Consider the following 26,286-nt stretch of genomic DNA (forward strand, 5'->3'; position numbering starts at 1 on the left):
AGTCGTAAGACTATAGCCTGTTCACTAAGGAGGAAGAAAAAAAAAAAGTAGCATGTTATTCGCATTTCATATGTTCATCGACCAATGTCAATAATATACATTTATATTATGTCATGAATAGAGCTACATAACAGTCTAGGTAGGTATATTATAATACTCTTTTGTCTACACCATTACACGCGATGACTACATTGTACATGTAAAACTAGTTTTTTTTTTCTAAGTGGTAGCTACTTGTCGGCAGTTGGCTTGTGAAACGCAATAAAAAAGTACATAAATATTAACCTCTTGGTGGACGAGTTTTTAACATCATGTTTAAAATTACTTCAAAATCGAACTATTTCATCGGTAATCAAAAGTGGAGCCGAATATTTGGTAAGAATAGTTTGTCATATTAATAAATTTATTCAGACATGTTTTGGGAGTGATTTGGCAGGTTCTTCAAGATGTGTTTTTGCCAACAGGAAACTCGAATGTTGGACAAGACATACATGGTACACCTTGTCTTAAATATCCTCCAGCAGCTGCTTTAAAATTACCAACCAATGTTGTGGATATTAATGCTTCTGAAACTGGTAGATTTTCACCCTCGAGGGAGAGAGACATATCTGGTCCAGTTATAAATTCATATTTCAGGAAACAAGAAATGTTAAAATTTGATATCACTGCACAAGCAGATCCATATGCAAACAAATATGATTGCACTGGTGCTGTCAGCTTGTATTCTTCTATGCAAAGTAATGTACCAAGTCCCTTTACTGGGAATCGGACACATTTAAACATGCCTGGATCACAATGGGGACAAGGACACAAATATTTGTCTGAACATTTGCATAGTGCACACTATCTTACTATGCGTAATGAGTACAGAGAAAGAATGTTAAACAAAGGTATGCACATATAACATAATATAACAATTCTATACACAAAGGTATAGAAAGTCATATTTATGTTTATTGTTAATGGATTTTATAAGTTTGCATTGGAAATCAAGTTATAACATAATTAGTAGTATGAAGTTCATAATTTATTATAGGCATCATAAAACATCTTAGTATGTTTGCATATATGATATTAACATTGCATGTAATTCTTGAAATCATCTCATGACTATCATATTATTCAGATAATCTACGATGGCTACTTTATGTGGAATGTAACTGTACATTGTTTTTTTCTCTTGCCAACATAATCAGGTCAAAATTATTATTTTTTGGTTATGTAGCTTATGATATGTAATATTATGCTTGTAATAGCTTTACTTATTAATTCTTTTAAATTAATTGATGTAAGGTGTAAAGGAGTATTAACTGAATGATTTGATATTTTTTTACTACATAGCATGTAGGTACCTATCATGTAAAATTAAAGAAATTGTAGACTTATTAGAACTTATTACTTAGAAATTATATACTAATATAAACTACTATCAACATGAAAAATAAATTATATATGCTCAAAATTTTTAAAGATCTATTTTGTAGTTGGTTTTAATGTCATTTTATTAATTTTTCAAAGCATAGCTGTTGGCACGAGAAACATGAGTACTGACACCCAACCCCCCATAAATGCCAAAGAGAAATTGAAAAAAGCAGTCAAAGAATATGGGTCAACAGTGATTGTGTTTCATGTTACCATTTCACTGCTCTCGTTAGGGGGATGTTACCTGCTGGTTTCTAGGTATGTTTAGTACTAACATTATGTTAAAATAAAATTTAAATGCTTAAAAGGGTCATTAACAACTGACCATTTTTCAATAGAATATATAATTTATAACATATTGTTTATAAATAATATAAGTATTTTGAGTACAATTTATTGCAAAGTTAGAAAAAATCACCATAGTTAAAATAATTATTTATTTACTATTAAAGTTCATACTAAATAGTTGAATTAATATTGTCTCAAACTTCCATTGAAAACAGGGTCAAGATAAAATATTCATAGTTTATAATAATAAGTGTTACATTATTAACCATTACATATTCAATAACATATCACAAGCAATACAACTTCATTTCCTTAATTGATGCTTTTTTACACTTTACAATTTAATTAAGATATTAACATGAATACAACCTGAATGATAAAAAATATGTATGAATTTGATAGAGTGAAGTAAATAATCAGTAATTATTTTAAATTATTACTGAACAACTGTTAATTAATCACACAATCCCATAATTTAATAAATATGTATATTATATAGTTATTATTATATTTTTCTTTCAGTGGAGTAGATCTGGTGGCAGTTGTGAAGTATTTGAATATTGGAGAAGGTGGCATTTTAAAAGTTGCTGGATCTAATGCGGGTACTTTTGTGGTAGCATATGCCGTACACAAATGTCTTGCCCCATTCAGGATAGCTATTACATTGACAGCTACACCTTTCATTGTACGATATTTGAGACACATTGGATTTTTAAAACATATCATTAAGGCTGGTGGTGGTAAATAATATTACAGCATTATATAAAAATAAAAATAAGTTATTACTAAATATGTTCTTCATTTCTTTCAATAATGTTTAAAATAACTTTTACAATGGAATTGAAACCAAATATTAAAAAAAAAACTTATTCTCTTCATTTCCACTTTATGAATACCTACATCGAATGTAATACTTATTACATTCACTTTTATCCTTGAAGGTTTGGCAGAAGTACAACTCGTGCCAGAGGCGGCCTAAGGCAACCTCCGGGGGCTCGCACGCCCACAGGGCCCCACGTGGTGTCTCGGAGGACCACTATTGACTCGTAAAAATTAAAATAATTACTTTATTTATCATGTAGACATGTAGATGAACAAAATTGTAGGTACTTATGATACGTCAAAACACTGTATAGGAATATCATTATTATTTCCATATAACAATTAAAATTACTTATATAACTATGGACAATGTAAGGGATTAAATTTAAAATAACAAGGTACCAATCAAAGTAGCCAGTTCGGGCTGGCAAGTGGGGGGAAATAAAAAGATAACGCGTCGCGATCCTCGTCAGCGCGGACATGAGCATACAAATACTTTTAAAGGAACTTCTGTTGTGCTATGTGGTAGCGAACCTTGCGCCATAATGATCACATATATCAATTGGGGAAACCAAATTAATTGTGTCTTTGGATTAAAAAACTCATAAATTTTTCTGGCCCAAATTGGGAACCGAACCCAGACCCTCACAGTTCTACTTCTTCCCGTGTCTTTAAAAAATGGACTGGATGGCGAGTATTAAAGAGTATTGTAAAATCTGTAAAACTATCTTTTACTTAACTCTTGGTCTCTCGTGGCTCGCCGGCGAGCCAAGACAGCTACATGACATTTGCGTGTGTCACGGGATTATAACCTTATATACTACATAATAAGGTTATTTTTCCGTCACACGCGTAGCTGTTTGACAAGTCATGACGGGTTAAGTGATTTGATAAAATATGACGCACAAGCAAGAGAGAATACAAAGTAAACATTACATAATATTTACCTAATCGATATACTATTATATAAAGCTAAAGAGTTTTTCGTTTGAACGCGCTAATCTTAGGAAGTAGGAAAAGAAGTAGTTCGAACCAGTAGTTACTGATTCGAACTGAACAATCTTTTAGTGTTGGATAGCCCTTTGTTCGTGGAAGGCTATATAATATCATTACTGCTATGATCAATAAGAGCGGAAAAATAAAAAAAATCGCAAAAACGGGGGAAATTTATTACTTTTGGGAGCTTCCGTTGCGTGCGCTACGTAAACGTTTAAAGTTATGCAACAATGATGTATGACGGAATTGTGCCTTTTAAAACGTTCTAAAAATATATATTACTAGCTTTTGCCCGCGGCTCCGCCCGCGTTACAAAGTTTTTCGGGCTAAAGTATTCCGTTATAAAAGTCACGCTATATATTTTCCCGGGAGCCTATGTTCTTCCCAGGGTCTCAAACTGTCTCCATACCAAATTGTTTTATAATATATTTTTGTAGAACTTTTTAAGAGGAACAATCCCGTCATACATTATTGTTGCATAACTTTAACTGTTTACGCAGCGCGCGCAACGGAAGCTCTCAAAACTAATAAATTTTCCCCGTTTTTGCAACATGTTTCATTACTGCTTCGCTCCTATTGGTCATAGCTTGATGATATATAGCCTATAGGCCTCCAGGAACAAAGAGCTATCCAACACAAAAATAATTTTTCAGTTTGAACCGGTAGTTCCTGAGATTAGCCATTACTGCTCCGCTCCTATTGGTCATAGCGTGATGATGTATAGTCTATAGCACTACACGATTAAAGAGCTATCCAACACAAAAATATTTTTTCAGTCCGAACCGGTAGTTCCTGAGATTAGCTATTACTGCTCCGGTCCTATTGGTCATAGCGTGATGATATATAGCCTATGGCACTACACGATTAAAGAGCTATCCAACACAAAAATATTTTTTCAGTCCGAACCGGTAGTTCCCGAGATTAGCTATTACTGCTCCGCTCCTATTGGTCATAGCGTGATGATATATAGCCTATAGCACTCCACGAACAAAGGGCTATCCAACGCAAAAAGAATTTTTCAGTTTGGACCGGTAGTTCCTGAGATTAGCCATTACTGCTCCACTCCTATTGGGTATAGCGTGATGATATATAGCCTATAGCACTCCACGAACAAAGGGCTATCCAACGCAAAAAGAATTTTTCAGTTTGGACCGGTAGTTCCTGAGATTAGCCATTACTGCTCCACTCCTATTGGGTATAGCGTGATGATATATAACCTAGAGCACTCCACGAACAAAGGGCTATCCAACGCAAAAAGAATTTTTCAGTTTGGACCGGTAGTTCCTGAGATTAGCGCGTTCAAACAAACAAACAAACAAACTTCAGCTTTATATAATAGTATATAGATAAAACAAAGTCCCCTGCCGTATCTGTCTGAACGCGTAAAACTCAAAAACTACCCAACGGATTTAGATGAAATTTGGTATGGAGCTGAGACTTTAGGAAGAATTTAGACTATTTTGTATCCCGGGAAGTATATAGCGAGACTTTTATAAAGGAAAACTTTATTCCGAAAAAACTTTATCACGCGGGCAGAGTCGCGGGCAAAAGCTAGTACACTAATATAGGGAATTAATATATTATGCTTACAATAGTGACGTTAAATCATAATGATAAATTTAGTGTTGGTTCTTATAGTTAAATTAGAGATTTCATATACAAAAATATATCTACGTCAATAACATTAAAATGATAACAGTGTCAAACGTTCATGTTAATATGCCAGTTGTAAATACAATGAACCGGAATGGTTATCATACATTTGTACCAGATGTAGTCGACGTGGACAAATTAATGAATAAAACTTAGTGTTAAACTATATCTCACAAGCCATGTTGGGCTCTAAAATAAAAAATATTTATGCTTTTTTTGTGCCACTTATTATGATGAGTGCTTTGTGTCAAAATAGGTGAGTAGACACTTAAGTATTCATTGTAAATTACTTTGAAGCTATTTTTATTTACAATATAAATGCAAATTATTTAAATACTTAACTAGGTATCTGTTCAAGCATAGGTGTTTTGTTAAACTGTTATACCTAAATACTAGTTATGTGTGAAAAGAATGTAGATATTTGAATCTTATAATTGTCTTGGAAAAATCTAGATAGGTACCATTTTACTTTGTATTTGGGTTACATAATCTTTGTCACATTAACGTATTCATACACAAGTATTTGCCCACCATTTTATAATTTATCCAAAGGGAATAAAACCACTACGTCAATTTAACTGAATAGGGCTAAGGAATATTTGTTATTTGAACCCATGGAAATTTGAATTTACTAGAAGGTGAGGTTAATTTATAGTAGGTACAATAGGCTCTGTACGTCTGTTCGACGCCGGAAATGTGAAATATATTGATACTGGGATAGATAATTTCGTAGTAGGTATCTACGGAACTTTGCGATGCACTTGATTACGTACCACATTTTCTACATTTTAGGTAAGTACCATAACATGGATGCCTATGACAAAATAAGTAGTCATGTTTGTATGTATGTTAGGGTCAAATCTTGTAAATGAATATTAAAGCAGTTATCATCAACCGATGATGGAACTTTGCACTCGTTTAGACATGACAAATGACAATGCTTGATTAGCTAAGTGGCTTCACTTTAAATCCAATATGGAAGACTGCCCAAGATGGCGGATTAGTTATTTTCTACGCACCCCTGTAATATGGGTATCAAACTCAGAGTATCAAATTAAATAATTAGTCGAGAATAGGTCAATAGTAAAAAAACATTTTTAAAACAAAACTTTAATTTAAATGCTTTAAAAAGAATAGTAATAAAATATAACCTTCAAACTGAATCATGTTTTATATACGTACTATGTTAGATGTAGAGATAAAAGCTTACCGCGAAACTTATTTGTGTAGATAATACACTAATTATTATAACTGTAACTTGATCTGGGCAAAATAAATCTCCAGTCAACCTTATTTCTCTACATCATAATATAAAACAAAGATTGATTCAATATAAAGGTCAAGTATTTTTTTCTTTTTACAGCATTTAATTTTCAGTGTTAAACATGCGTATTTAATATATTGTGTTTGAGAAAGAACATATACATCGCTCTTTGGTCGCGGAGGGTAGACAGAGGCTGCAACCAGGGCACTCATTTTTTGTCAAGTATGCTTCGTCCCATGGAGTTTTAGGGGTCAAGTCTATCCTAATATCGGGCATAAGTTCCAGATTCCGGGCTGCTATTGAGCAGATAAACAGAAATATCACTCACTACCCGACTCGAATATTAATAGGATTCGAATCCGGAACCTCAGAGCAGTGGTAGTATCGCGCAGGCAATATAACTACGTCACCGTAATAGTCAGATGAAAAAACATGAATATATTTATATTTTTTTACGTTTTAAAAATTTTATAACCTTATTTAGCTAATTAAATGTGCTAACACTTCGAATACAAATGTATACAGGTGGATTAATGCCATAGGCATTCTCTACCAGTCAACCTTAGGGAGGTACAGAAATAATGATGGTAGGTAGATGGTAGTGTAAATAGGAAATAAAAAAAGATATTAAATTATGCCTTTACAAAGATATAGGAAGTTTGAAGATAAATAAGTAGGAGGGGTAGGGGATATACGAAGAGAGAATAGGATGGTAAGTACACGCAAAGAGTAGCGCTGGCTAATAGGTAGCCATTTTAATTGCAAACGATGAGAGGAAATGTGGTCATATTTACGTAGATTAAACACGAGTCGAATGCATTGACGAATAAGTACATATGTATATCTATGGTCGAATGCAGTTATTAAGAAGATGGTTTAGTTTGGTGAATAGATCCGGATTCGGGTCAAAATAGCACACATCACTATAGTCGATTACGGGAAGGATTAAGGTTTGCACCAGCATAGTCCTGGTCTTAGGCGTGAGGAAGTTTTAAGGCGGTATAGATTGCGAAGAATACCGATGACTCTCTAAAAGACAGACGTTACCTGGGGCCTTCAGCTCAGAGTGGAGTCGATGTGTAAGCGGAGAGCTTAAACGCTAGAGGACCAAGGTAAGATAGTGTCATTAAATATGACAGATGGAATGTTTGCAAATTTTAACCTACTGATAATTCTCGGGCTACTTATAATAATGGCTGGACATTTCGAAGAATTTACCGATGGGGCGAAATTGTCAGACCAACCTTTAATATATGCAAGGTCTTTGTTCAACCTATACGCAGCTGCGGATACACAATCAACTCCATCTTGAGAATATACTTGCAAGTCATCGGCATACCTATAGATGGTATGCACACTGAAGGTTCTGAGTAATGAGACTAATAAAGTAGGAGAATGGGGAAGTAGGCGGTAGCCTTGAGAGACTTCAGAGTAAATATGGCACTAACATGACGAGGAATCGCCAATGCGCTCTGAATGCTGACGCCCCTGAAGGTAATAGTCACTTTGAGGAGCGCGGTAACAGTGCTGTGGCCAGGCCTAAAGCCAGACTGCAACGGGCATAACAGGTTGTTCATGTGCTCATACCGAGACAGTTACTTATGAGCAACCCTCCAACATTTTAGAAAGGAATGGGAGTAATCCGAGAATAGATATAGGACGGAAATCCTTAGCTAGTGAAGGTTAGGAATTTTAAGAAGGGGTATAACAATCTTTCCGCCATAAAGACGGAAATATGCCAGTGCTAAGGAAGCCGTTAATAGGTAAGTAATGTTTTAAATAGCTGGAATAATGTGATCCAGGATAGAGACTAACATGCGGCCTGTCTTTGCCGAGTGGCTAGACAGGCGCCACGGTGCGGCAACCTTTCGGTTGTCACAGGTACTCACCGGACATGGCTGCTTCGATGAGTATCTGTACCGGATCGTAGGTACGGAGGTGTCGGCCGTGTGTCACCATTGTGACAACTGCCCGCTGGATACGGCCCAACATACTTTGGAGCTCTGTCCAGCCTGGGACGAAGAGCGCAGCGCCCTTAGATCAGTCGTCGGAGGAGATCTTTCGCTGCCAGCCGTGGTCGCTTCCATGGTTGGCAGTAAAAGATCCTGGCGTGCGGTGGCCCACTTTTGTGAGGTAGTCATCTCGCAGAAGGAGAGTGCCGAGAGGGATCGGGAGAGAGAAGATCCCTCCCGCCGCCAGAGGAGACGTAGGAGGCGCCGGGCGGACGACTGACCAATCGAAAGGATAACCTTTTTGATCTCTGCCAGTGACCTTGAAGAAAATTGGAAGGGGTCTATTTTAGGCCTGGGCAGACTAGCTGACATCTACGCGACGCGACGCTTGTTTCGGTGATCAATTTCGTGACAGACCTTAGTCCTAGTCTGCCCACTGCGGGGTAGCTTAGGATATTATTGATCCAGTTTAGGACTTTTTCTTGTTGTTATGCGTGATAAGAGTCACTGGGGATGTGGTGTTTTTTGAATGGCCGGCAGGGGGCTAGTTTAGGATTGATTATCATAAGATTAATTTAGTAAATTTTACATATTTATTAGCCATTATTAAAATTATAAATCTCGTAATATAAAAGTGTTTTACTTGTAGACGTAATGAAACGACACAGTACAGGAACGACTTTATTGTGAAGAAGTAACGGCAGTGTTGCTGCCTATTAAGAAGCATGACCATAGATCAACTTTAATTATTGTTGTCTGAGTCATAAAAAGTAGAAAATGCATTTATTTGTTAAAAAATAAGTGAAATAGTGTATACTTATTACTAACGTATGAAATGAAATGTTTTTTTCATTCACAGTTGGAGTATAATTTGTACATCGTCTCAAAACACAGGAAGGCATTTTATTTATAAAAATACAAAAGTTAGTAAACCGACTAGCGGCGAAAGTGGTTGGAGGTTGACTAAGTGAATGTCAGGCAATTACCTTACTTTTGTCTTGCCAGTATTGAGCTCGGACAACGTATCTATGTATTAAAAACATCTTAGGTATTAGGATTTAAATATATACAATAATGTAATTTCATGAAAAGATATTAAACATACTCAAAACATATAGAATCAAACAATTTAATTACTACTTTAATATTACATTCGTTTTAGATTGAACGTGACGTTTCTATAGATCAAATATTTTGACAGTATTGAGTGATAGTGCTGCCATTAAAAAATGTGTTAATAAATTTTGGAATTAAATTCCATATAGTTTGTCCTAATATACCTCCATCTTCTCTACCTACGTGTACATAGGTGTTTCGTATAACACAGTTTATTATAGTTTAATTCCAGTGGTATTTTCTGATAGAAAATCATTTATTCATATTCATTCATACCTTATTATCTATGATCTGTTTTGCAAGAGGTTTTGAAATCATTGTTCTCAGTTGTATACTTATATAACACATAGAATAGAAGACACGTTGTGTCGCGTCGTTTGCTTCTTTTATCTATTTGTAATTTAATTTATGCTAAATATTCTATTGATATAGCAAAGTTAGCGAGCTTAGCAACATGAATACCTACTAGAACTAGTTATTTTAATATATTTGTGGTAAAACTACCGGTTTAATGCCGGGGCCTACCTATTACCTTTTGCATTTTTACAATACCTACCTCTCCCAACTTAGTAGGTACAATTTTTTTTGTCGTGTATTGGTTTTATAGACTTAATTAGGGGACATTTTATGTATTATAATATCTAACATACAAAATGGCTGAGTGTGATCAAGATCTTTTGTGTAAAAAACATGAAATTAATGACGGTCTCGCAGCGCTGGAAGAGAAAATGTTGAGTACATACATACTTACCTAGCTACTTATTTTATAGAACCTGCATTATATTTAGTCGGCAAATACCGATCTGTATTAGGCACTTGGTATAGTCCGTGAAGCTGCTTGGTGTTTAGTCTATAACGGTTTTTATGCAGCACTAAAACTAGTTTATACCCGTTTTCTATAGAAGTTCAATATTTGGATAACGTTCACTTTTAAGCAAAGTCATAGAAAGTTTTTGATCAAACTTGTATTTAAACAAGGGAAGAAACTTATTACTTACTTATGTATTTTGAATTTTGAGGAACCAGTTCATGAAACTGTAAGCGAATTTGTGCAAGTATTGCATACTAATATGTACTTAATGAAATTTCTTTCTTCTCTATTTCAGCGGCACTAGTTCCATCGGAGGAGACGAACAATATTTATTTGATTTCACGAAAAATGATGACGTAGATGCATGGCAAGAACAATCGGACACAGTACGTGATGTTGGAATGTCAAAAGCATTACTCGTAATACACAAGAATATTGCTTTTCGTAGAGCGATATTTTTTGCACTTCTCAACCCTCAATTGAACGGTGCAGGATTTGCAGGCATTAGAGCAATCAGAAGTTACAACTTAACAGGCTATACGAAATTACAAATACAATGCCGGGGCCAAGGACAATATAACGGATTTAAAATAATTTTGAGACACAAAGGTCTAAATGACGAGCCAAATTACTCATTTGAGCAATATTTTCAGGTAAGTAAAGATGGTATTTTTATTATAATAATGAAACGGAACAGCTGTACATACTTGGACACATTACATTTTAAAAGAATATGGCAAAAGTTATGAGGTGTTGGCAGATATGTGGGAATATTCGTAAATCAGTCGGTGTGTTCCGTAGGAGTGTTCACATGAAATACAAGATAATCAATACAAGATAATCTGTGCCCTTGGGATTTACTCACTACCACTACTATTTTGTAAATTTTCTAAATTACTCTCTACATTAATAAATTCTAGCTCTTCTGGTTCTGTTGGCAAATGCAGAAGTTCCTTATTTTTAATTTTTTATTTTAATAAAATTCTTTGGCTTTTGGAGAGAGTATCAATACATTTTGTTTTGTCATGCGGGGTTTAAGGCTAATCTTTGGCTCAGACGACAAAAGAAGATTATGGAAGATGTCCTCATTTGTCGCTATCCTATTTATTTTCCGGGAAGGGTTTTCTCTATAATGTCGGAAGTCTTTATTATGTGCTTCTGCAGCTTCTTTTGACAGCTTCCCAATGGGTCGTCTTCCCAATGGCCCCAAAATGTTTAATTATATCAGCCCCATGCATTAATAATTTGTGTACACTGGACGGCATATAATACCAAGGATATAATTTAACATATAGTTCTGCAGTTTCATTGCAGAATATAGAAAATTTAATATGATCAACACGCTCTCCAGATGCAATGGCTTGAAGAATCACATAAAAATTTACTATGAGTTGCTCATTAATGCCAGAGATACGCGCTGTTGTTGCTTTATTTTTAAAAAATCTTCGGGCAGTATTACTATTGTTAGTACTGCTTGCTCCTTGCTTTACTACATCAATTAATAAACCGCATTCTTCTTAAAATGCTCGTTGTATTGCAGACTTTTTGTTTTTGATTTTATCTTTATCGTCACCCCTGCAGCTACACTTCTTAACTTCCAAACGATAAGATATGTGGACTAGGCACTCCATGCATTTTATCCAGGCGTGCAACGATGATAATCCATACTGGTACATTTCTTCATCATTACCTCGCAGATTGTGCGATTTCCATAGCATTTTTCTTACCATCTTGTGTCAAATTTACATATTTTCACAATTTTTTCAACTCGTATAACTGGAGAAGTGGCAGGTCGATGCAGACGTTCGAAGTGCAGAAGTATAGTAGAACCGATTAGGATTAAGTAAAAACTAGTTTCAAAGCAAGACCTTTCAAGATTTCCCAGAAATGTAGGTTTTTATAGTGCGTTCCATACATCAAAAACATGAAATATTTTTTTTAGCCGAAACTATAAGGTTTATAAAAAAATGACTAACAATGAATATTGTAAGCGCTAATAATATCTAGCGATTAGCGGAAAAAGTTTTTGAAAAAAACAAAATTATTTCCTAAGTCACTAAAATTGCCTTTTCGATCCACTGTGTGGCGTTCCGGTTCGTTACGCGAACACACGCCTAGCGGGTGGCGAGCCGTAAGGGTGAGCCGCACGGTAGCGTTTTCATCTTTTGGCGTCGTAGTTACCATATTAAAATTTGGGACGGATATATAATAATATTTTTATTTTCAGGCTCCTAAAGACGAATTTGCCATAAGAAATTTGAAGTTTTCTGAATTTAAGGCATATTACCGGGGAAAACGAGTTAATAATAACGAGACTTTAGACTTGTCTCAAATAACAAGCATTGGCTTGCAAATGTATGGCGGCGTATATCAGCCAGTAAAACAAAGAGGTCCAGCTACTTTGGAAATTGATTGGATAAGAGCTTCGCAGTGAGCAGTTCTATAGAAGAAGCTATTGGTAATTGCCATTCATTTTGTAACTATACAATCGAATGTATTCTATAAATGCAATTACTTAAAAGTATTTTATTAAGTAACTCTTGTTTTATAAGGTTTTGTTTTACAGTAAATTTAATAACTCAAAATAATGTATGTCTAATAACTTTATTATCTAAACTTAATAGTTTAACTAGATAGTACATTAATTGAATTGTTATTAAATACACACATGTTTTTCAATCATGATATAAAATTACAATAAATGCTTTATTGAATCGAAGTTTTATTCTATCGTTGTCGAGATGGTAATAGCAATGTGAGGGCGGTCATAGCGTCAGGGAACAAGGAATGGTAATTAACAAGTGGAACATATGCAGCTGTGATAACTCGGCCTGCAAACCACCGGCCGTGTAAACTATTCACCGATGCTACTGCCGTCGCTATCGTGGGGCACTTGCAGTATACATTTCCTTGTGGTGAAGCTTTATCTACATACACGTGTAATACGCCACCATGTTTGTTGCATTCGCTTATTACGTCATCTCTTATTTCTACATCCCAGCTTGGATTTGTTTCACTGAAAAAACAGATTTAAACTTGGTTATAAGTTTAACTTAGTTCGCTTAGCTAAGAATATTCAATAACCCATAGCCTAGTTTACATACTAATATGAGTGAAAAATATCTGTTACAAGTTAAACTGACTTAGCTTAGTTCATGGTTTGCAACAGGCGTAAACTAAAGGACTTACCTAGCTGGATCAAACATGTTATTAAGCATAAAGCATTGGGTAGCAATGGGAGGTGCAACTTGTGGCTGTGGAGTAACAAATGTTGAACCACTTCCCATCAGAACAGATGCTGCGGCTGGTGGTATCTGAAATATAAAATTTAAACATGGTTAACTCTATGTAATCACTTAATTTAGTAGAACTATATTTGTTTAGAAAATATTGGAATGAAAAAAGAGCTATAACAATTGGACTATGTAACGCCTAGTAACTAGAGTATCCATATTTTCTACTCAATTTCACCACTGGAGTATTCTTTATATATTATTTTACCTATGTAATTATTATCTTGTTAGTATTTAGATTATGATCTTCCACAACCTTCTTAGGCACAGATTGATTAACAGTAGTAACCATTACATGTATAAAATTTCTGTTACATAAATTTATCAAGCAAAATATATTCAATCAATATACATGTGTAAATAATAGTAATTATTCTACCTGTAAACCAGTTCCTTCTGCTAGCTTAAACATTAACTGCAAACGTCCGGTAGCACCAAGATCAATGCCTGCACGGTCTAATTCATCAGCATCAAATCGGGTACTGGAACCACCATCTGTCCTTTCAGTAACATTTCCAACTTTCATTGGACGTCCAGCCAATTCAAAACCATTTAATTGTTCCATGGCTTTCTTTGCATCAGCAGCATGATGGAACTGGAAAAGAAAAATGTTGTTAATAATTCTATTTAGCATGTGAACATAAAATTTTTAATCTAAGATAAACTTACCGTGAGGAAACCATAGCCTTTACTTTTTCCAGTTTCTGGATCCGTCATAAGCTGAATATGGTCAATTTTTCCAAAAGGCTCAAATATCCCCCTAAGCATGTCTTCAGTAATGTTAAAGTGTAAAGATCCAACATAGAGTCTTGTTGGTCCATTGCTAGTTTTGGGTGCCAAATTGGGCAATGTATTACCTACTCTATTTTTTTCAGCTTGTGTGTGTTGTACTATTATTGGGACTCCCAGCAGTTTCTGTCCAGTTAAGCCAAGAGCCTGCAAAATATATGGATATATTTAAAATCTTGAATTTTTAAGGATGTAAGACAAATTTATATTTTGAAAATGAAGTCATGAAAATAAAATCGTTTTAGTTATTTCGTTTTGTACTCATCAATGTAATTGTTAGCCAAAGATTTTTAAGATTATTTAGAAAAAGAACGGACATTAGGAAGATTGTCATACAACAAAATTTGTGCATATGCAATGGTTACTCAATCTACTGTGAAATAGCGAAACACCAATGTAAAATACTTCATATTTCTTCCATTTCGTGATTTGCACGTTTTTAAGGCGATACCTCAAGGTCCATTTTCATACATTTTGTTTCACCTTTAATCTGGGTAACTAAACAAGTATTGGCAAGTAAAGAATTTAAATTCACGTCTAGTTAGTGATTAGTTCTCGCAGTTGAAAGAAAAACGTAAAAATAATTAATAATCATGGATATTTCGGCCTTTAAAATTTAATATGACGAAATTTTTTCAGTTAAGTTTATTTTCTGTAAATATTTTATTTTTGTATTAATATCTATGGATGCTGTGACATCTTGTCACACGGACATTTAAAATAAGACAATGACTTATTGCCAATGGGTAATAACTTTTGGGATACAAATTCAGTCCCAATGTCCGGTCTATAACTAACTATACTGTTTAATGTCTTTGTTGTTAACAAATATATTGACTATAATTTTGTCATAATTGATGTAGCATTTAACTTACCAAAGGCACAGATTCGGCATCTTTAAATTCAATGTATGCAATGCCTTTAAATCTTCTTGTTTTATTACATGTAATAAGTCTTACGTCTCGCACTTTTCCTACAGATGAGAAAAATTCTTCAAGATCTTTTGCCCGAATTCTTTGAGATAATTGCATACAAAATACTGTTCGCAAGTCTCTCTCTTCGGGGGGTAAATCTTCTACTTTTGGATCGAGACCCCTTGACTTGGAGCGGTAATCTTTACGGGGTTCCTTTTCAGCACTTTTTTCTTTTTTGTGTGCATGACGATCGCGACTCCGGTCTCTGTCACGACTACGTTCTTTTTCTTTACTGCGCCTTTTATCCCTGTCACGTTCACGTTCCTTTTCCCGTTCGCGATCCTTATCTCTATGCCCACGATCCTTGTCGCGGTCCCGACGTTCTCTATCCCTCTCCCTGTCACGATCCTTATCTTTTTTATCATCCCTATCTTTTGAACGTCGTGATTCTCTATCTTTTGATCTTCTTCTGTCTCTTGACCGACTTCTTCTAAAAATAAATAAAAATAGATTTCGCTTTATAGAAACACTAAAGTGCTAAAGACGTCTCTCATTACAAATATAATTTTAAATACGTAAGAACTGAAAATGTAAAATTTTAATAATTATGTTTATATATTAAAATAAGGATATAAATCGAAAATTTAGCTTCCAAATCAACCAATCAAACTCAGCATTATGAATATACCTATGACTGTATAATCTCAATGTCTGGATTTTCTGTATGTTGTATTTGACCCACTTATATACAGAACTGGGTTTACGCAAATTTTTGGTAAGTAATTAATCACAAATCATTACATGTCAAATTCGTTTTGCTCGCGGCTTTGCGCGCGTAAAAAACCTTTGAAAATAGTTCCTATGAAACTGTAGCGATTCATAGCACTACATGAACGATACCATTAATATCAGAAAAATCCATAATTTCTATGGAAGAAAATTACCCAACTAAGAACTAGCCATGTTTTTTCCCAGGAAATTGTTTATACATATGCCAAATTTCAGATCCGTTTAGGTGTTTTCCTATTAGCATTTTTACAAACTCGTATTTATAATATTTTTACTAAAAAGTAAATTTATAATAATAGTAAGATATCTTACCTTCGACTGGTGTCTTTGTCTTTTTCTTTGTGCTTATCAGAATACTTGTCCGATCGTTGCTTTGAAGAGGAAGTGTTATCCTGTCACACAAAGCACAAGGTAGAAGCAGCGCCACAGCAACACGCCGAGTGAATAAATAAAAATTGCATTAGTAACATGTAATAGTTATTTGAATAAACATCTGCGAACTTTCAACAGGGACACAAATATTATGTCACTGGTGAAACAACACAAATGTTGATGGTCATTACTTTTCCTAAGATGTGTCAAATCATGACTGACTGTGGTCCCACTCATTGCAGTCTCTGTCGCCGCCCCAATCTACACTTACCGTTCATAAAACCACTGACAAAGGATGCACACAGCGCTAACATCACACAGGGATACTTCTGCAAAAGATTTACCACCCGTCAGCTAATAGTCCTTTTTCAAAAAACTGAATGTACTTTTCTAATATCTTTTTTTTATTTTAATGTTGAAGTAACTGTTGATTTAAATTAATAAAAAAATACGAAATTAGTAGAGTGGATACCTCTCTGTTTGTTCAGGTTGGTGTAGTATGCTGGACTATTACCACAAAGTTCTATAAATACAAGAAATGATTCTCAAATGTAATTTTGTTTTTATATCTTACCACTTTATAGTGATGCAAGGAATATATATACAAATATTTATTTTGTTGAAAATGTTTTCGGAAATGGTTATCCATAAAATGGAGGCAAAACAATGCAAATATACAATTTCTGTTAGGAAGATCTTTTGATTGACTACTTTCTACAGCTGAAGATATTCTCCATTAACTATGGTAATGCTTATTTTTTTATCAAGATTATGTCTATGTGTGGCAGACATTAGTGGAACTTTCTTTTGAGACTTTAGACGGAGTTCACAAGTCTAAGTAGGGCTGCAGGGAGGTCTGTACCTACATGCAGTGCTAATTAATGTGTTAATTATTTAAAAATCGGTGTTAACACTTTCAGCACTCTTGTGAATCACAATGATTTCTAAATATTTTTGTATAAGGTATGGGAAACAAGTATATTAAAGATAAATCATTCTAGCATAATATAATATATCATTCAGTTTCAATTGATATTACTTCAAGACATTACATGAATTCATACATCTCTTCAAATAGGAATTTACAGAATTTGGCATTAAAATATGTAGCTTACAATCCCTTTGGTTCTTAACATTCACTTTGATAGTATTTAGTAAACTTTAAAAAAACTATTGTGTAGTCTCAAATAGTTTTGAGTCTTTATGTTCTCCTTATTTTTGTCTCTGTATAACACATGTTGTATATATATTTGTAAAAATAGTATTCATTGCATCACTGATTTTGTAATTCAAAGATGTCTCTAATATTTGATATATATATCAAATTGTAAGCCATATATTGTTTGCCTAGGTTTGAATTTTTACACTTGGGAGTTCATTTAATACTTGGTAATATTTTGGTTTAATTAAAGACGCCTTTGAATTACTTATATCAAATTAAAATTCAGAATCAAAATAGTATTGTTTGTATACATATCAACATAAGTAACACTTCAAGTAGCAGTATAAATTATTTTATCATAAATTAGAAGTGATTAGAATATAGCTACTTTAAAAGTAGTGAACAGAATATTGTACACATTTTCATCACAGTCCTAAGATAAATAATTTTAAAAAAATATACAAAGTTAGACTTTAACTTGGTCCATATTCGAAATTTTTATGCTATATAAAATGATGTGTCATGATTATTATCAACTTAACTACAATTTATATATGCAAAGATACTTACAGATTTATTGTATGGCGCCTCCAACATGGCCTCAACATCCAAATCTTCAGCCATTCTGCAAAAAGAACAAAATTATTTCAACTGATATGGCTAGAATGCTGCTGGCACCTTTTCCAAAGAGAGGTCATGTTTTTCTATGAATTGTAATAATTGGAAACAGTCATTATATCAATATAATATACAGTCTTGCTGATACTTTAAGAATAGCAATGAAGGGATTACAGAAAATAGAGGATACAAAAGACACTAAATTAAATGCAGTCATAGTATATAAAGTAACCATGACATAATTTATGTTATATAAAGCTAACATATATTCTCATAGTAGAACTGATCAATATATGAAATCTATTATTGAAGAAAAGATATGAAACTTTTGAATTTATTACAGTCAAAATTATTGCTTTATTTATAACATGAATATGCCCATTATTCGTAAATAAGCTTAATCATACAAGTGTTAGGTATATTAATGCTAAGTTATTGGTTTTGATGATGTATTTTATAAAAAATATTGTATTGTACCTAATAAAAGTTTGAGCTATGTATCTGTGACATTAAAGTAAATCAATATTATACAATGACAAAGGATTTTATAAAAGTAATTTTAGGTTAAAAAAAAAAAAATATACATACATTTGTTCCATAATTTTATAAGGCATTAGAAAAAATTTGAAGCGGGAATATGTAGATATTAAAAATATCTTAAAAATAATTCTTTTACAAAAAAAAACAATTAACTTATTCCTACTTAAATATGTCTAATAGTGATGGTTGTAATTTAAAATTATATGTACTTTAGGATGTGCAAGGAAATGACAAATTTAGTGGCATTTTCATCATGGAAGTAATGAACCATTTCCATATTAAAAAAAAGTTTAAAACAACCAAATTAAAAATAACGAATTGAATAAATGTGTGAATATTATCATAAAACAAAGTTTGTTTTACTTTTTTCTACATGTACCATATTATTCTTCTAAATCACGGCTAGTGCGCATTTTTGCTGGGAAAGCGCCTTAATTTAATTTACAGACATGACAAAATGGGTGCATTATTGTTTTATCGTATTTTCCTACAGAGAACATTCGAGTATGTCCAACGCATTTGTCTGATGAAGTAAGTTTCTATGTCTTTGAAAATATTTATGGCATCAAATAACTAAACCTTTTGAATCATTCAAAAGATGATTTTTATATATGATTGCTTACGTACTTATGTAAAAGATTTTTTTTAATCGCAAACCAACGAGCTATGAATACAAAATGGCGTATTCAGGATTTCATTTTTGACACATGGGTCTTGAATTTCAGTTGTAATAAGACACTTAAAACTTACCTGGGTGGTTATAGTATACACGAAAGTGGAAATAAATTAGGCGTCTTTTAAATTAATAATATTTAAACTGCTATGTATACCTAAGTAAATAAAACTGCGACGCAAAATTATAAATTGCAGCTACCAAATGCCGATGATGCCGATTGGCGACGGGCGACTGTCAGAATGGCGATGGCGAATGGCGATTAGAGAATAGACATTGGTATCGAATAATATCGATATGCCGATTATTTTCGATAAACAAAAGTTTTAACTTTTTAACTGAAGTTTTAATTTTATTTTTAATTTTTTTAATTTTAATTTTAATTTTTTTAATTTTGTTTTAACTGAAGTCGCTACTGAAATCAGTGTTGCCAGAAGGTTACATTTCTTACATTTTTCGTTACTTTTGACCCCCTCGCGTAACATGTAAGTAATTTTTATATTTAAGGCAATTTTCGTAACTTTTGAGAACAACGAGATTTGTAATACAATTTTTTTATTGTAAACAGATTACGAACGCATTTCTATTCAACGCCTCCAAATTGAACGCACCTAAAACTGGCGGGTCTAAAAAGTATTTCAATCCATATCACACTTAGAGGTGGCTCGCCATGACAAAATGAAACGTATCTTGCATATATTAAAACTTGATTTTTGCTTTGAGTGTGCGCACGCGCGCACATTACCTACTTCGCGAGTCCCCGCGGTTTCGTAGCTACAGAAATGCTTGCCCAAAAACGCGTAAATTAAAAACAAAACAATAATGTAACTTTTGCAGCAAAAATGTAACATTTCAGGAACGAAATGTAACTTACGACTCAAGGGCCCTGGCAACACTGACTGAAATAACAATAAAGGTTATATATCGAACATGGAAACCGTATCAAAGCAAAAACTATTTAGATAAGTATATCCTTCAGAAATGCAGTTTTATTCTCGCAAATCATGTCAATCCAATTTTGATGCAGTTTTCATTATTTTAGCTAGCACATCGGTTAACGTTATTAAGTAAATGTGATTGACTAATTCGGGCTGGAATTATCTTGTAATATCGCTATGACATTCTTTATTAACAGGTGAGCACCAGTGAGCACCGCGTGGCATGGCCTTGAGCTTGGCATAAGCATAGCTAGCTTCTCAAGTAATCTGTGGGAATGCTCGTTTCGTCATTGACCTGTTTTATACCTACGGAATCGCAGGCTCTAAAAACGTAATTCAGAATCTGAAAAACAGATGCTCTTACACTTTACATTCTGAAGTGTTGCCATCATTTATAAATTGAGTGAAATTTTCAAATCTATGTAACACAAATTATCCACTCACGGAAAATTTAATGTAAAGGAATCGCCATTTTGTATGGGATTCGAAACATTCTGGATTCAAATTTTTAATCCAGAAACAGTATCTTCGGATCTATAAGTCCGGATTAGCATCCATTTTTCAGATTTATCTGAATTCGAATGCCATTCTGGATAAGGTCCGCAGTATTGTCACCATGTCGCATCGTCTGACCATAGACGTCTGACGATAATCATCTTTGATAATCATTATGTCAATATTTCAGACATGGCTTCGGCCTTATAATTGAGACTATTTCAGACATGGCTTCGCCTTATAATTGAGAATATTGCAGACATGGCTTCGGTCTTATAATTAAGACTATTTCAGACATGGCCTCGGCCTTAGAATTGTGACTATTTCAGATATGGCTTCGGCCTTACAATTGAGAATATTTCAGACATGGCTTCAGCCTTATAATTGGGAACGTTGCAAACATGACTCGTCTAATAATTCAAGAATATTACAGATATGGCTCCGGCCTTTAAATTGTAATAAAGTAGGAGTATAAAAGAAGACAGACTAGGCTGTATGGCTGAGAGCCTTTGCCTTCGCCTTAAGGAGTAAATCAAACAAAAAAAAATCATTATGTCAAATTTCAATGTTTTTAATAATTTTTACTTGTTTTAAAGGATAGGTATATTTAGTTATTTTTTGCATTGCATTGGTAGATTAAAAACATATTGAAGACACAATCTCTTTAAGCTTATAATTTAACTCACCATAAAATAAAGGACAGTTGGTCGTCTGTTTCTAGCTCACTGTTTACTTGTAAGAAATATGACTACCGCAGCCAGACCTACTTTTGATCCAGCCAGAGGTGGTCAAGGTCGAGGGGAGAAAGATCTTAGTGCTATATCACGACAATATTCCAGCAGAGATCTACCAGGGCATACCAAATTGAAGTACAGGTTAGTAAATTTTTGCAATGAATGAAATATATACTTATCATAGCTAAGGGACATAATATGATATGTATTCCTTAATATTTTTATTTGTTTTCGTTAATTATTATTGCTTTTCATGGTGATCTATGGTTCCATAGCATTAGACAATACTGGGATTTAATTAATTATTTTATGTATCTTTTGGTGACCAAACAACATAATAAGTATTTAAACTTTTATATTTCCCTATTATCATAGTCTTTTTAGGCACTGTACTAAAGGATTTAAAAAGGAGAATGGTACTCTTTCATTGCATTGTTGGGCTTAGATGTAAGAAGATTAAATTGGTGTTAGTCAAATCCAATATTTATCAGAAACATATACATAACACTGAAAATATGTCTGATTTTGTAAATCTGAGAGCTGAGATATAAGATTTTGTAGTAAAAGTGAGGTTATTTAATAAACTATTACCTGATTCATAAACATTATTTATCTAAGGACGGAGCATTGCTGCAATAATAAGTCTGCTTCTCAGCTTTGTTTATTTGACAGCCAACTAGATTAAACTTGTATCTCCATATTGGCCAATCACTATGGCCCTATGTCTACACGCTGTGAAGGCTGCCATGCCGCCAGCACTGAGATACAGACTTGTTATCACAGCAATGCTCCATCCTTAGATAAATAACATTAATGAATAAGGGGGTATATCTATATGTACCCAAGTTTTTTTAACTCCCAGATTTTGTAAATGCTATTGATATTATTTATATAGGTATAGATACAGTTTCATTTATTTATTTGTTACATATTATGTTTATCAAATTATTCATATAGGGTTTGGGTAACAATAAAGAATGTGATCAATGCAGGGTGATTATGACAGGTCTGTCTGGAAATATTAAGAGAAGACCCTATGTTCAGCAGTGGACTTCATGTGGCTGATGATTAATAATCCAAATATTTATTCAATTTTATTTCTTTGATATTGATATTTGGTACAAATTAAATTATATACATCTGTTGATTCTATGTCTTCTTCATTAAAAAATAGGAATAATATTGAAAGATAAATAAAGGGAAACATAAACATAGTACTTTTTTTATTTAACCTGAAACATGAAATTTTTAATCTTAAATTAACATAGGACTTTGTATCAGTGAGCCAGCAATATATCTGTTTCTTTTTAACAATGATTTATAAATAGCTGAGGAACATGTCACTAGTTGAAAATTTTAAATAATATATCTATTTATAAGATTTGAAAATTTGTATTTTGTAGAGAACAAGGCCAGGGTACAACTGAAGAATTGCGGTCACGTGATTTTCGCAAGGAGTTGGATGATAGGGAAAAAGATAGCAAAACTACTGGATCAAGGAGACAGAATGAACCTGTAGCAAAAAGACCTAAAATAGACCAAGTACCAGCAGCAAGTCTGGATGCTGATGACCCACTTGAAGGAGACTCTTCAGATTCTGACGATTCCGATGATGACACTGCCGCATTGCTGGCTGAGCTAAACAAAATAAAAAAAGAAAGAGCAATTGAACAAGCCAAAAAGGTAGTTATTAAAATTACTATTGCAATTTTATATCACATATGTAATGTAATTTATGTAAAAGAAAATTTTAAATGTGCATATTTATGAACCAGAATGTATGTTTTTGTTGTAAAAGGACATAGACTGGGAGATATTTATCCAAGTTTTTGTCACATCTTACTTAGACTTATTATATACATAGACTTATTATCCAAGTTTTTGTCACATCTTTGCGGCTTCGCCCTCGTAATAAACCTTTCCCTAAATCATTATATCTATCTAAAGAGCTATCTGTAAGTCTTCAGGGCCATATTCTATGTAATATTCAGATTAAATTTTAAATATTTACCCTGGAACAATTGGACGTAGATACGCAAAAAGGAACCAGCCCATAAAATGACACTTTTGAAATAGTGAAGATTGAAGTTTAAATCATATTTTTGCTCATTGATATTTTATTTTATATTTTGTTAACAAAAGTTCATTTTTGACCACACTGTGGGTTGGATCCTTTTTGCGTATCTACGTCCAATTTAGGAGGATTAAAGTAGCCTATATGCTAATCCAGGACATGGTTTATCTATGTGGCAAATATTATCCAAAGGAGACGGGCGAAATGGGGCTTGACTGTACACTTATGAAACATTTATCAATATTCCTCTTCTATTTTTATATCAGCCATTAAATTTTTTTAGATTGTATTACAATGGGAAAATAAAATATGTTTTGTTATGAATAAGTAACTGACTCCCGGTATCGCGAATATCAGGCTGTCTATTATTAATGTATATTATTATTGTTATTTGTTTTCTGTACTTCTGCGCAAGTTAATGTTTTTGGTTTGATATTTTTATTTTAACGACTACGGCTTTTTGACAATATTTTGACGATTGCTGCTTTAATGAACTACCCACGCTTATTCAACAACGGACTTTTATTTCATGCTTGTTCGACTGATTTTGCTTGTTCTACCAGATTTCGAAAAGTATTGATGAACCATCAACACCATTGTGTTAATTGTAGCATTGCTACATGGCGTTGTAACACTACAGGAATTCGTCCAATTGAAAACGAAATAGTTCTTTCAATAATATAAAATCAGTATAAACTCATGCCCGTTTCCATGAAGGAGTAGATAAAAGAAGATATGCAACCTACACTTAGATTCATCTTGCGATAAGTACTTAAGTACCTTTATATCGGTCCTCGTCGATTCCATGCGATAATTTCAATTCTGGATAACCAGAATTAATATAAATATAATAATTAATTAATATGAATAATAATATTTAAGCCAGCTGCTCATTAGTCAACACGGCAATCCAATGGACAATGATTAGGTGCTGTGAACATCTTGTGCTATCGGGTAAATACGAAGTTATTCACAGAAAAGTGTTTTTTTTTACGCTATATTCTATAGCGATTATTTCTTTACTCCCATTGTAGAGACAGTTTCTTTTTCTAATTTAGAAATGGTTCTATTATTCCTATAAAATAATGCATAAATTATCTCTGTAACACCAAGCCCAAGGTTCTATGAAGTTTCGCCCGTCTCCTTTGTTCAGTGGTTTCTCCATGTATAACAAAATATGTATTATAAACATTGTGACAAACTTTTGCATGCACTATATAAGATATATTTAATAGCCAAAATCAATGTGGGAGTTTATGTGATATTGTGAGATTTAAACAAAAATATTGATTGCAGGAAGCTGAAAGGAAGCAGGAAGAAGAACGAATTCGGATGGAAAATATATTATCAGGGAATCCATTGTTAAATTACTCAGCAGCAGGACAGAAAAATGATTTGAAGGTAACTTCAGGTTACATTATAATATTAATATGTATTTATGTTATATTTTATTTTAAACAATACAAGTTTATAGATTATCAATTTAATGGAATATTATAAATACTGCAGGCATTATTCATAATAATTGCGCGCTATTTCGCAATAATGAGTTATCCCACAAAAACATGTTTTTTAAGTTAAGAACATCTATGCCTTCTAAAATTATTGAACTCGTAAAAAATACCACAATTGTCCTAATAATGCCTTTTAGTAACATCGAATGCACGCCCATGAACGGGGAACATTTGTCTTGGCGCTAGGCACACAGTTAAGTGTGTTACCTCATGGTTTGATATAGAGGCCTATAAGGGCTCGCAAACAGTTCCTAACCTTCTCCCCTCATCCCATCCTAATAGGTTTCCTTATCCTTAAAAAATTGCGTTACGTAATACTTGAACGGCCCCTACATACCTCAATTAAGAATACAGTTAGATACCTATGAGCCTGAAGTCGGAAGGTTTATAAAATACTAGGCGTTGCTCGCAACTATGCTCGCGTGAAAACACTCTACCGCTACAAAAGACCGTAAATTACTAGCAAACCATAGCGCCATCTGTACGACACTATACATATCTATTTTAAAAATCTGATTAAAATTATTTATTTCGTACAGGTGCAATTTACCGGGATAAAAAGTAGCCTATGTGTTAATCCAGGACATGATCTACCCATGGTTTAGTTGTTTCTGCATTTACTTCTATTAAACATCCAATTATCCAAACATTTTCACAAACTTTTATTTTTTAACCTTTACTTGAGGAGTTTGGTCGTAATTTTACGGCGATGTCGCTTCGTACCTCCCGAATTTATAATAGTGAGTAGTAAGATATCATTTAAAAAAGGTTTCCTAAATTTTTTTTTGCAGGTAAAAAGGAGATGGGATGATGACGTCGTTTTTAAAAATTGTGCTCGTTCAGAACCTGAAAAGAAGGGCAACACATTTATTAATGACTCTTTGAGGTCCGAATTCCATAAAAAGTTCATGGAGAAATATGTTAAATAATATGCTTTGTGTACTTGCGTGGATTTAATTGTATTGATTTAGGTTATATGATTATAATTGACTGACTTCATGTTGATATAGTCTTTCAATATTAAGAGAATAAAATATAAACTCATAGATCTCTTTTA

General features: G+C 33.5%; 4 protein-coding genes across 10 annotated transcripts; 3 read left to right on the forward strand and 1 right to left on the reverse strand.

The window, feature by feature from the left end:
- LOC115441021 lies at positions 1-2,500 on the forward strand. Of its 2 annotated transcripts, none has more exons than XM_030165583.2 (5): positions 1-139; positions 245-375; positions 465-890; positions 1,524-1,680; positions 2,233-2,500. In XM_030165583.2, the coding sequence occupies exons 2-5, from the start codon at positions 312-314 to the stop codon at positions 2,456-2,458; spliced, it is 873 nt and encodes a 290-aa protein (XP_030021443.1). In that variant the 5' UTR covers positions 1-139; positions 245-311; the 3' UTR covers positions 2,459-2,500. The 2 variants fall into 2 exon arrangements, with proteins under 2 accessions (XP_030021443.1, XP_030021442.1); XM_030165582.2 differs by having other exon boundaries at positions 122-139; positions 225-375.
- Positions 2,501-5,093: 2,593 nt separating this feature from the next.
- Positions 5,094-13,043, forward strand: LOC115441022. Of its 4 annotated transcripts, none has more exons than XM_030165585.1 (3): positions 5,094-5,437; positions 10,620-10,977; positions 12,552-13,043. In XM_030165585.1, exons 1-3 carry the CDS (start codon positions 5,361-5,363, stop codon positions 12,756-12,758), a joined length of 642 nt encoding a protein of 213 aa, XP_030021445.1. In that variant the 5' UTR covers positions 5,094-5,360; the 3' UTR covers positions 12,759-13,043. The 4 variants fall into 4 exon arrangements, with proteins under 4 accessions (XP_030021445.1, XP_030021446.1, XP_037297591.1 ...); XM_030165586.1 differs by lacking the exon at positions 5,094-5,437 and adding an exon at positions 9,605-10,243; XM_037441694.1 differs by lacking the exon at positions 5,094-5,437 and adding an exon at positions 9,605-10,086.
- On the reverse strand, positions 12,910-19,738 carry LOC115441019 (RNA-binding protein 39). Of its 3 annotated transcripts, none has more exons than XM_030165580.2 (8): positions 19,552-19,738; positions 18,214-18,268; positions 16,422-16,501; positions 15,282-15,807; positions 14,287-14,553; positions 13,997-14,212; positions 13,514-13,638; positions 12,910-13,340 (listed from the first exon to the last, which is right to left on the reverse strand). In XM_030165580.2, the coding sequence occupies exons 2-8, from the start codon at positions 18,265-18,267 to the stop codon at positions 13,052-13,054; spliced, it is 1,557 nt and encodes a 518-aa protein (XP_030021440.1). In that variant the 5' UTR covers position 18,268; positions 19,552-19,738; the 3' UTR covers positions 12,910-13,051. The 3 variants fall into 3 exon arrangements, with proteins under 3 accessions (XP_030021440.1, XP_030021438.1, XP_030021439.1); XM_030165578.2 differs by having other exon boundaries at positions 15,282-15,810; XM_030165579.2 differs by having other exon boundaries at positions 15,282-15,810; positions 19,632-19,705.
- A 1,607-nt stretch (positions 19,739-21,345) lies between these two features.
- On the forward strand, positions 21,346-26,275 carry LOC115440984 (protein CWC15 homolog). Its single transcript, XM_037441758.1, has 4 exons — positions 21,346-21,782; positions 23,045-23,324; positions 25,012-25,116; positions 26,021-26,275. Exons 1-4 carry the CDS (start codon positions 21,652-21,654, stop codon positions 26,156-26,158), a joined length of 654 nt encoding a protein of 217 aa, XP_037297655.1. The 5' UTR covers positions 21,346-21,651; the 3' UTR covers positions 26,159-26,275.
- Positions 26,276-26,286: the final 11 nt, after the last annotated feature.

The sequence above is a fragment of the Manduca sexta genome, chromosome 23, assembly GCF_014839805.1.
Source record: "Manduca sexta isolate Smith_Timp_Sample1 chromosome 23, JHU_Msex_v1.0, whole genome shotgun sequence".
In the NCBI taxonomy this organism is placed as follows: domain Eukaryota; kingdom Metazoa; phylum Arthropoda; class Insecta; order Lepidoptera; family Sphingidae; genus Manduca; species Manduca sexta.